At 35.1% G+C, this 12,545-nt stretch overlaps 1 protein-coding gene and 1 long non-coding RNA gene across 3 annotated transcripts in view; both read left to right on the top strand.

Annotated features, from left to right (window-relative positions):
* The window catches only part of LOC113929252, an 82,269-nt gene extending 73,255 nt beyond the window's left edge, over nucleotides 1–9,014 (top strand). For both annotated transcript variants that reach the window (XR_003522138.2, XR_003522139.2), the window contains exons 5-6: nucleotides 3,555–3,668; nucleotides 8,433–9,014. This is a non-coding gene — a long non-coding RNA (uncharacterized LOC113929252). The remainder of the gene's footprint in view (nucleotides 1–3,554; nucleotides 3,669–8,432) is intronic.
* Nucleotides 6,665–7,076, top strand: LOC113929251 (ATP synthase subunit g, mitochondrial-like). Its single transcript, XM_035727700.1, has one exon. It carries the CDS (start codon nucleotides 6,665–6,667, stop codon nucleotides 6,974–6,976), a length of 312 nt encoding a protein of 103 aa, XP_035583593.1. The 3' UTR covers nucleotides 6,977–7,076.
* Nucleotides 9,015–12,545: the final 3,531 nt, after the last annotated feature.

The following is a 12,545-nucleotide window of genomic DNA, read 5'->3' as shown; positions in this document are numbered from 1 at the left end:
AACAGATCTGTAACACTACTAGGGATTGGCGATTATGGGGGAGGCTATGTTATGTTTGGGGACAGGGGATAAAGGAAAATAACTGTAACTTCCTCTCAATTTTGCTGTGACCTTTAAAAAATTTTTTTTAAAAATTGAATAATGTGACTTAACAAAAATTTAGATTACAGGATTTGAGTCACAGGATCTCAACTAAATTCTGGTTCTTTCCATTTGTATAACCTGGACCTGTTTCCTTATATGTAAAATAGGGATGATTTCATTTATTTCATGATCATAATACAGATTAAAGGAAAAAATGAAGTATAAAGCATGTATCACAGTGAATAATATGTAAACATTCAAGTATTTTGAAAGCATTAATAAAGGCAGACATCATATTTTAGAGGATGGGAATGAGTTGTAACAAAAAATTGGAAGACAAGTCTGGGTCCTTTTCAGTGTAGAAAAACACCTAAGTAAGGTTAATGATCAGACATTTTAATCATATGATTAAGTTTACTAAAATAAAAATATTCAAAATGCTTTCATTAGTAAATATTGGGGCTTTTTTTCAATTCACTATTTTTATCATTAAAAGAGTCCTCTTTATAAAGATTTCATATCTTATTTGCAGTGACTCTGAAAAATTATGGTAAATTTTGACATTAGGAAGCACAGAGATATCAAGGCAAACATTAAATGTACAGTAACCAAATTCTATATCCTTTAGATACAAATATTTATAGATATGTTAAATATATTTAACCTCACATTTTTTAAAAAAAATGAACTGGGTAAAGAACTATAGGCTTTACAACATTGCTATTAAGGTCTACTTCTAAAAATAATATTATACTATATGTCAGCTAATTAGAATTTAAATAAAAACTTGAAACAAAAAATAGTAATAAAAACAAAGATTTATCAACATTCAAAAAAAAGAATGTTTGAATAGGTCTGTGCATTATAGGGGTTCAGTAATCTAAAGGTAACATTGTATTAAAAATGTTATCTTTCAAAAGTAGCATGAATAAATCACTCATGTAATTCTAGGCACATATCTAACTTCACAGTATGTTGCACATGGAGCAATTCATTCTAAAGGCCTGAATGAACAAAGAATGCTATGAAAATTCTAGATGTATTTTGTTAATTTTCTCAGTTGTTTGTTTTTTATTTGATTGATTTATGCCTTATCTTTATTTTCTTCTACTCACTTTGGGTTTCAATTGCTTTCTTTCTCCAGTTTCTTAAGGTAGAGATTTACACCATTGCTTTTAAACCTTTCTTATTTGAATACAAGCTTTTAAAGCTAGACCTTTTCTTTTAATCACTGTTGTAGTAGCATTCTACAAATTTTGGTATTTTGTCCCTTAATTAGAATTTAGTTTACTTAAGTTTCCTTTGTGATTTCTTCTTGACCCATGTGTTGATTAGTTTTATTTAGAAAAGCCCCAATGTTTTGTTAATTAAATTTTATTACTTTTTCTCTAAGTTAATTTTGTTATAGTCAAAGAACATTCCACATGATTTCAATCTTTTCAAATATATTGAGGCTGATTTTATGATCCAGTTCATGGCCTATATTGTTAAATACTCAGTGAGTTTGTAAGAAGAATATGTCTTCTATAGTTGTTGAGGGTCATGTTCTGTAAATTAGAAGAAGGTTAAGGTAGTTAACAGTGTTATTCAAATATTTCATAGATTTCTAATGTATTTGTTCAATTAATTATTAAGAGAGTCTCCAACTATTAAAGTCTCCAACTATTTTTTTTTTAAGTAGGCTCCATGCCTAGTATGGAACCCAATGTGGGGTTTCATCTCACCACCCTGAGATTAAGACCTGAGCTGAGAGTCAGATGCTTCAACAGTTGAGCCACCCAGGTGCCCCAAGTCTCCAACTACTTTTATTTCTCCTGTCAGGTTGATTATTTTTTTTTTTAGCTCATTACTTTTGAAACTCTGTTAAGTACACCTGTATGTACAGTTAGGTCTTCCTGATTATTTTTTATTTTTATTCAATGTCCTTTATTTGTCCCTTAAATTATTTCAATAATTTTAAAACAAATCTATTATGATGTACCTCCCTCTATCTCAGGCAGTACACCTGCCTTAAGTCCACTGTCTGATTTAATCGAACCACACAAGTACCTTTGCTTACTATTTACACAGCACGTATTTTCCATTCTTTTACTTTTCATTTGACTGAATCTTTGTATTTAAAAAAGACAGATAACATAACCCTTTTTATCCATTCTGATAACCTGATTTTAATTGTGGTGTTTACTTCATTTACATTTGATGTATTTGTTAGAAAGCAAATAGGAAGATGCCTATTTGTCCACTGTGTTCTTTAGTCCTTTGTTGTTCCTCTTTTACTGTCTTTTTAGATTAAAATGGAAGACTAAAATTTTTTGCTTACAGTTTCAATTGGGTTTTTAGCTATACTTCGTTTTGGGAGAGGGGAGATTTTTCTCTTTATATTTGGTTTTTTGCAGTTTGCTATCATGTGCTTAGGTATGATTTTACTTGTACTGATCATGCTTACATAGTTTCCAACTTGTGGCTTCTTTCTCAGTTAGGAGAATAAAGAATAGCACACTAAATCTTCTTCAGAGAGTGTAACTTTTAGCCAGCTCCTTAGTGCCTGTCTGAAATAAATGAGATAACTGACCATACTTAACACCTCGAGGGAACACATGAATTCAGTTGTGTATCATCCATACACTCTCAGGTTTAAGCTAAGATGGGTTGAGTGAAATGTCAGGTAATATAAATAAGCTGTATGATTTTACTTTTGAACTTTGCTTGCATCTTTCCATGCCCCAATGGGGAAGAGGAGGCCCCAGATGAAAAATCTGTCCTGGAATTTACTATGAAGAAACACCTTAGTCTCTCTTGGATAACTGTTTTATTAGCCACTAATAGGGAAGCCTGGAAAGTTAATCCTCAAAGCTAGACTATGTGTGTTATCACATAGTCCTGCCTTGGTAACAATTTTATTTTCACTTTTATTTTTCTTTAAAGACTTTGAGAGAAAGAGGGAGAGAAGGAGAGAAAGAGAGAGAGAGAAAGAGAGATGACAGACAAGTTTCAGGAAATACCATCCATCCCAATATGTGCTATTCTTCCTAAGGTAGTGACTCTCAACCAGGAGTGAGTTTGCTCCCTGGGGAACACTTGGCAATGTTTGGAGACATTTTTCATTGTCACACATCTTCCAGGGATGCTGCTTAATATCCTACAATGCACAGGATAGCCAAACAACAGTTATCCATCCCAAAGTATCAAGAGCGCCACTGTTGAGAAACGCTGTTTTAGGCCATTTCCATTATCTACGTGTCAAGATATTTTGTTTTCATAACTGCAGACATAAATAGAATATCACCAGTCAGTACACAAATTGATAGCCAAAGAAATTAAGAGGCTGACTACTCTCCATTTTGGAAGCCAGGCCTATGTTTAAAATAATCAAATGTGTATAGTTGCTGCTTTTTATTCTCTAAATAAGGGACCCAACTTTTTGTCTTTGTTCTTTGTGTTTTTGTTTTTGTTTTTGTTTGTTTCACCAGCCTAGTAAAGAAGCTGAAATCAGTTTATGTGTGTTGAATGGTATTACTGGACTGACTTGGAATAGTGCCACTCCAAAACACAATGGATAATTAATTGAAGAAAAAATTGACAAGGTATGAATTATGGCTAAAAATATCTAGGTACAACTGACTTCCAAGTATATATATTTGCATTCCTCTGATTGATCTTAATGGTAGAATGTAAACATCTCATGCAAGTACAACAGGTGTTAATTTCCTTTACTGCTAACTCATTTGTGAGGGTATGAGTACTTCTGGTTCAGAAGTAAGAAATATTATCCATCTTACCAAAAGTAAACTGCAATCATTTAGGATTTTTTATCATTTGCATTGGTTGTTGTTATTATTTCCTTTAAAAAAAAGACTATTGACTTCTAACCTCTTTATTTTTTTTTAAAGATTTTATTTATTTACCTGAAGAGAGAGAGAGCACAAATAAGCAGAGAGGCAGGCAGAGGGAGAGGGAGAAGCAGGCTCTCCGCTGAGCAGGGAGCCCGACGCAGGGCTCCATTCCAGGACCCTGGGTTCATGACCTGAGCCAAAGGCAGATGCTTAACCCACTGAGCCACCCAGGCACCCCCTAACCTCTTTAATTAGCACATTCTTAAAAGGACATAGAGTCAGGTTTTGAGTACTCCAGTGAGTTCAAGTTTAAGTGAATAACTAAAGAATATATTTGCTCACAGTATGTTTGGTCCTCTAGATAAATACACCTTATGAAAAATGTGTTTAATTTCATCTGTTACTGCCAGAAGACTTGGCTAACATCCTTATATAGCTGCAGTGGAAATAGGGTCCTGCTGAGAAATCATTCTCAAAGACAGAATGTGCTACTTCAGAATACTGGCTTGAAAACACCACAGATTTTTCAATTAAGTTCTTAGAACAACATTTTATGTAAGTGTTTCAGCACATTTTCTCCCCAAATGGTAAAATAAACTGATTAGTGTTCTAATCACATGGTGCTAACGAGTGATAAGTTAAATCGAATAACATCATCTTAATGCGAGTCACAGAACCACAATGAAATCTCACTAATTAGGTAGTCTTGAACCTGTGAAATCCATAGATTGACTTGAATAAGTAACAAAGGTTTAATCAACACTACACTCCTCAGACATTAGGTTAAAGAGAATTGACAGCTAGAAAATGTTGACATTCTGATGGGCTTCAAATCTGAAAAGGTGCTAAGTTTTAACTTTAAACTTTCAAAGATTTCTCTTTGAGTTTAAATTTATACTGCACACCTAAATAGACATTCAGCAATTTTAAGGTTGAACTATGTTCAATGTTCCCAGAAAAATATTGTACTTGTAGTTCAAGTAAATTTGCTTCAAATTCTGCATCAAAAAGGTATTTTGTTTTTAAAAGAAGAACAAGTTACTTGACAATTCTACCATAAGGCTTCTTATGGAGCTTCTAGGTTGAAAATGATAGCATGGTTTTAATGTATCAGAATTATACTCACCAACAGACCAGAACAATTAACATTTTTTTTGCTTCAATAATTCAAAGAAATGTAAATATGGGTCTTTGTCAATCACCTACTCATTAACACTTTGTGGGACATAATGATTCTATCTCTGTCTGCAATATTGTTAATACTAAAATACCCAAATGTAAGCATGGTAACTTGAATACTTGAATAAAGAAAGGCCATAGAACACCTGCTACAAGAATATGATGAAAGCTTATAAAACATTTGTGGTTCCCTTTTAGCTGGGGATATGTGGAAAGAGAAATGAGTATATATGTATGTGTGTGCTTGTAGGATTTTATTCTTAATGAATAAAACAAAACATATGGTTCTTTAAGCAAAATATAACAGCTATCCCCATCACCATAGCATGAAGTGATCTATTTTCCAAACACCTATTCTACTTAAAGGTAAATAAGTAATCCTATACCATCCTATATGGTTGTCTTGGAATTGCTACTAAAACCTCGTACAATATTGTTAATTTAATGTGGATTTTTTTCCTACTACCTCGTATGTTCTTTGATATTAAGCCTTATTTCTCTCCTATAAATTATGCCACACTCACAGTATACATCCAATACGTATATGATGACTGGTTCAATAAAAGAAGAAAACCGGCTAACAGACTATTTTAAAAAGAGGTCCACATCTCAAAATGCTTTCATGACTTTTTTCACTTTCCAATAGCTGTTGCACAGCTTTCTGTGAAAAACTAGGGTGCTCACAGCATCTAAGCTCTGATAACTATCTGGTTTATTCTACTTCTCAAATCATGTGACTTTGTACCACCACATCACTCAGGGTAATTGCTCCGTTCCAAGGATTATGCCATTTCACTGGTTATGAGTAAGGATTTCAGTGTTTCTAATGGAGTTTAGCAATTATAGATTGGTTTGAGACTTGGACATACTGCCTTTTAAAATCAATAAAGAGGATTTGATTAATCAGAAATGGCCTTTATTTGGACTTCTATTGTTCATGGGTTGGGTAATCTCCAATCGCTTATTTTATGGCAGACAACGTTTTGATAGATATTGGATATTAGTTAAGATATGTTAGCTTGTTTAGTATTGATTATAACCCAGGGCACCTGGGTGGCTCAGTTGGTTAAGCATCTGCCTTTGGCTCAGATCATGATCCCAGGGTCCTGGGATGGAGCCCCAAGTCTGGCTCTTTGCTCAGCGGGGAGCCTGCTTCCCCACTCCCTCTGCCTGCTGCTCCCCCTGCTTGCTGTGCTCTCTAGCTCGTGCTTGCTCACTCTCTTTGTCAAGTAAATAAAATCTTTAAAAATATATATTGATCATAACCCTATGGGGAAAGCATTGTTATTGTAAACATATCACAAATGAGTTAACTGAGATGTAAAGAGGTATTCAGGTCACACAATTAGAAAGGGGTCAAAGCCAGTGGACTTTGGTTTTATTTAACTCTGAGATGTGGGTTACCTTCCTCTGAAAGTAAACTATACATATTGCCATCACGGAAGAAAGTAAGTAATGCCTGCCAAATACCCACAAGAAGTATCTCCCTATCCCAAAAGTTTTATTTGTTTACTGTTTAATATATTTACAGTATTTTAGCGGGGCGACGGACCTTCCAGCTTAGAACTATGGCCCAGTTTGTCCGTAACCTCGCGGAGAAGGCCCTGGCGCTGGTGAACGCTGCTGTGACTTACTCAAAGCCTCAACTGGCCACATTTTGGCACTATGCCAAGGTTGAGCTGGTTCCTCCAACCCCTGCTGAGATCCATACAGCTATTCAGAGCCTGAAAAAAATAGTCAAGAGTGCTCAAACTGGTAGCTTCAAACAGCTCACAGTTAAGGAAACTCTGCTGAATGGTTTGGTGGCCACCGAGGTGTGGATGTGGTTTTATGTCGGCGAGATCATAGGCAAGCGTGGCCTCATTGGCTATAATGTTTGAAGACCAATCTTTAACATCTGTTTATATGTGGCTTATTATTTGAGTGTTCTTGGACCATGTGTGATCAGACTGGTATTTGAATAAAAGAAGATAATGTATCAAAAAAATATATATATATATATTTACAGTATTTTAAAAATCCTACTGACCCCAGTGAGTTATCGAAGGAAATCACTAAAACTAAACATATCTGTTATGAGGGAGTTAACAAGAGAGTTCTGATCACCTCTTCCCATTCTCAGTCACCCACCTGTGCCTTCAGATTTTGGCTATAGATAGTAGACAAACCTTTCTAGGTCCACACCCTCAAATAAAGTGAGCCCTGCAATACTGGGCAATATTATACAATACGTAATATACGTCACAGTGTTTTACATTCTTTTCACACTAGAGCTACTCATAGGATGATGGTTAACAGTTCACTATGAATTGCAGAAACTGAGAATGAGCATTTGGAAGTTTTAGAGCAAATTTTAAGTAATTTTTTCTGTTTAATCTGGTGGGTTTTTGTTGGTTTGTTTTTTAGAATTAAGACCAGTATATATCTTTTTCTTTAGTAATTCATTGTTTTGTTTTACAAAAATATCAGTTACAGACTGGCAATTTTTAAAAAAGAGATCACTTTGGGTAAAAAGCATTTCTTTCTGTATATTGATTCCTGTAATTCTTACAATAACTCTATAAAATGGCTATTAGCCACATATTCAGATAAAGATCCTAAGGCACAAAGAGGTCAAGCAGCGCTTGGCAGTTAGTAGGTTGACAGAGCAGAAATTCAATCCCAAGCATTGTGGTATCAAGATATGCCTTTAACCACTATGATACACTGCCTTTTCTAAGCCCATCTTTGGCATACGTCTGATAGACAGTGGTAGAAAATCTGACTAATAGTCTTAGAGAGAGCACAAAAGCATCAATAGAATGATCCTTTGACTTAGTTTATTTCCAGCCATTCCCATCCCATCACCAGTTCAAAGCAGTGCTAAGGTTTACCCATCCCAGAGCAGAGTACCATCCTCGACATGATTTTTGCTCTACCACTGGAGCTCTTGTGAACCTTCCATTTATTTGTTTGTTTCTTCCTGTTGACAGGTTCTTCAAGACTTAGCCTCTCTCTGGCTATCGTGTTTAGAATCTGAGGTTCTAGTATTCAGTTATGTCACGAGCCACTCATTGCAGATAAAATTTTGTGATATAAGTCACTTGCAATCATGGAACGAATGTATTCAATGCTCACTCTGTAAAATTTCCTGCATTTTTTAATGTATATATTGTACCTAATTTTTACTGTCCTACATTTTAAATATATTTGAGTTAGGTTAAAACTCTTATACTTTAACTGACATACTTGGATATTGGTTTAGAATTTTAATTAATGTTTCCCTTAAATCAACAAAAAGATTTGTTGAGTCTCTGTTTTTGTTTCTAATGTGGTTACCATTCTCCTCCTTGCCAGACAAAGAAGTGCAGTGGAAACAGCATGGAATTTGAAGCAAAAGTTTGAGATCTGTTACTTCCATTTATCCAACAAATAATGAGAATCTATTATGGATGAAGGCACTGTTAAAATTGCTAAAGACACAGCAGTGATTAAGATGACAATCTCCCTATTCTCGTGGGGCTTACATTTGAGGAATCAGATATTAAATACACTAGCGAATAAGGAAGTAGTAGTAAGTGCTAGGAAGAAAATAAAACAGTATTGAGATAAAGTGACTGATAGGGAGGTTTTAGATTGTGTATCAAGGAGAGGCTCTCTGAATAACCAACAGTAGAACTGAGATCTGAATGCCAAGCAGGAAGTAGATATTTACCAACTTCAGGAAAGAATTCCAGGGGAAAGATCTTTTATCCTATCAGAAAAAGAAAAAAATTAAACAAAACCTAGTTTAAAAAAAAAAAGGGGTAGATGTTGGCTGAGAGAAGCAGAGGTCAAAGATGAGTATAGTTCATGGCTGTCTATTTGCTGTAGCTCTGTGATATTCTCAACTTGATCTTCATCTATGAGACTACCTCAACTCTAAGCTTGAGGCAAGAGAACTACTAAAATCCTAGGTTTTGCATGGAATATCCAACAAAGATTGTCTCTTAACATTGCTCTATTTTAAGAGCAAGAAAACATTTCTGAGAAACCTCTGGCAAGCTTTTCCCTTGTGCGACTGGCCTGAATAAAGTCACTTGCCCATTCCTGACTCCGTCCCTATGACTGAGGAAATTTTTTGCACTGCCTGGCATGAGGGTGGGCACCTAGTTCAATGTGTAACAAAAAATTGACAACATCATCATTGGCTTTGACTACTCAGAATTACTCCTACAGCAGGAGTTAATCCCAGAAACTATGTGGCTACGATGTAACCAGGCAGAAGTAGACACTTGAACAAAAACAGGAAGTTATCTTGGAAAGGCTAAAAATGAATGGAAACTACACAGGAGGTCAACAACATCCAGTATGAACAATTCGTGCAAAACTCTGGATCCATTAGAGGACAGATAGGTGGTTCAAAGTGTCTAGGGTGCTACTAGGGAAGGGAGAGTGATAGGAAGTGGGGTCCTAGCGTAGACAAAATCAGTTCCTGTAGGTACTCAAAGATCATGGAGAGGACTTTAGATTTTATTTAAAGTGCGGTGGACAGCCATCAGGATTTTTTTTTTTTTTAAGATTTTATTTATTTATTTGAGAGAGAGAATGAGATAGAGAGAGAGAGCATGAGACGGGGGAGGGTCAGAGGGAGAAGCAGACTCCCTGCTGAGCAGGGAGCCCGATGTGGGACTTGATCCTGGGACTCCAGGATCATGACCTGAGCCGAAGGCAGTCGCTTAACCAACTGAGCCACCCAGGCACCCCGCCATCAGGATGTTTTAACCACAGTAGAAGGATGGAGCTGCAATGTGATAGAAGTCATGCTGGCTTTGGGAGCAGAGCTAAGTGGTACATCACTGGGTCATTTAAGTACAAATTTAGTTCCTCTTTCTAAATTCCAGTTACCTTGTCTTAAAGCTACGGTTCAACTACTTATTACAAAGCATGTTTTAAATTGTAAATGAAAAATGTATACAAGTACTTTTGAATTCTTTGTTAAACAAATGATAACAAATATACCACCATTCCTTCAGAGTCCCAATCAGATGTCTTCTCAGAGCCTTACCTGTCCAGACCAACCCTACACTGACTGCTCTTTCCCCAGGGACTCCTGTGGTGTTTCATGGCCATAAAAAATCAATTTACTTTTAAAATTTATAATTTTATCAGACTAGTATATGCATGTTTACTAGGTTACAATTTAAAAGCATTAGCGTAGATCTTCAACCAGATCTTAAGTGCAAGGCATACATGAAAGTTTCTAGCATAGTGTCTGGCACAAAGTAAATAATTATTAAATATGTTTTCTTTCCTTAGGGTCCAGCCCTCTGCTTATACTTGCATTGTGCCTCTTCCCTTCCCTAAAAACTTTCCCTAGTAGGGAAAACAAGAAATGGGCACTTAGTCATTATTCAAAGAGTTATACGCCTATTTAAATGATAGAAACTGGACAATTAATGTGAAAGGGGGAAAAAGTAAATGACAAAGAAACTGTAAGTAAAAATAAAATGTTCAGTTGTGTAATCATCTTGAAATCACTAGATTAATGAATTCTTAACTATCACTTTGATTCTTTCCTGCAAGTTCCTAGTAGAAAAGCTGAAAAAGAGCTAGTATATTGCCCAAAGTTTTTAGCATGAAGACAAAATAATCCACAGAAAAGAGCCACTATTTTAACTAATTATTCAGAAATGCAATGCAATTCAAAAAAAAAAAAAAAAAAAAGGAGGACAGAACAAAGCACATGTGCTAAGGAATGAATCACCCAAATACATATACTGCACCTACTGTACATGGTCAGGGAGTTTAACATCTGACTTTCTCATACACTCCAGCGGAGACATCAGTAACCTAAACATCCTAGATTAAACAGTTCAGACCCTGAATCACTTTAAGCCATGTAAAGCAATAAACCTTCAGGATAAAAGACAAAATAGCAGAGTTCACTGAAAAGCCATGTGCAGACCATGTTTATCTTTGATTTACTGAACAAAGGGTAAATGATAAAAGCCCCTTTTGTTACCCTTCTTTGGAAATATTAACACAGAGTTAGTAAGATCATATACTGCATGGTGTTAAGAAATAAACATTATCAATTTTCCTGACATTGCTGAATGCAGCCTAAACTCAACTTAGGACAAATTTCAGAAAAAGCTAACAATCACTACAGAAATTAAAAAAAAAAAATCCATCAGAATGTAATACAAATATGGCTTTATTACTTTACAAGTTCAGGCAAGATTGAATACTCACAATTATGTAATATTTAATGCTTGATTTTATTTTCTGGGGTACCTCTACAAGCCATCAGTCATGAAAAATATTAAACAGCACACATTTCAATACCACACAATTAAAATAAATGTGGGTTGCTATATTTTGCCTACTTTGCATTTGTGATTTATACATTTTCCTGAATACATAGTTAAGGAAATATATGCTCAGTAGAAGAAATAATATCACCACTGCATGCTCAACAAATCATCTACAAAAGTGTTGCATGCACTACCATTTACTTAGAGCAAATGGTTGTTTTTCTATAAACACTATTTATGAGAGCATCAGATGCAATCTGCATACTAATGTACCCTTGTATTTCACAGAATTATCCACATGGCTTAGTGATTTTCTCTCTCTCCACAGTAACAACCTCCCTCCACCCCCAATTAGTTCCATCCCCACATAGATCTCCACCATGCAATATCTGTCTTAGGTATATCAAAAATAGTTGACAAACAGCCATGGAGAAATAATTCAAATCACAAAAACATTCTAAGTCCTAAAAATTCCTTTCTTTATTCAATCATTTAATTTCTACAAATAAATAGATCCATCACCACCCAAACAATCTTAAAGGCCTCCAGTAGAGATCTCTATAAAGTAAGAAATTAAAACAGATGATACAAAGTAGGCTGACAAACTTACACAATCAAGTGCAAAATAGTGAAAACCTAAGTGCAAGGATCCAGACTTTGTTATCTCAGAAAAACCAAGATTCTGTTATTTATATTTGCCACTATTTATATGAATTTTATACAATCATGTTTAGGTTTTATCTTCACCTGAAGACATTTAACTCCCTTTTTCTTAAAAATATATTAACCTCCTTAGACTTGTCCTTAAGAATGGCTATGCAGTACACAGGTTGGCATGGTCACAAGTCAATAGCTTTGTACCACAATCTCTGCATCTGCCTAGCTACCTCCCCTTATTACAAAGAGCCCAACAATGTAATGGTGGTTTGAGGAGAGCAAGACCTAACAAAAATTTACATAAAATAAATGACTTTATAAAGGGCAAATATCATTTGCTTAATATATTATGCTGAAATCCATTAAAGATTTTCATAAACCAATGAAAATGCAAATGCAATGTAACTTGGATTCTGATTACTAGAAAGCCTTTCATTGTCTGACAGTTCTGTGGATTTTATGTACAGTCATCTTTGTGTTTTATTCTGTCAAAACTCATTCTCCAATATACTCATAC

Source organism: Zalophus californianus, chromosome 5 (genome assembly GCF_009762305.2).
Source record: "Zalophus californianus isolate mZalCal1 chromosome 5, mZalCal1.pri.v2, whole genome shotgun sequence".
NCBI classification, from domain to species: domain Eukaryota; kingdom Metazoa; phylum Chordata; class Mammalia; order Carnivora; family Otariidae; genus Zalophus; species Zalophus californianus.
The sequence above is the reverse complement of the archived record's forward strand: the minus strand, read 5'-3'. Positions and strand labels throughout refer to the sequence as shown.

What these genes read in the sequence shown, in the direction of transcription:
- LOC113929251 (XM_035727700.1), top strand. Translation starts at nt 6,665, where the DNA reads ATGGCCCAGTTTGTCCGTAACCTCGCGGAGAAGGCCCTGGCGCTGGTG.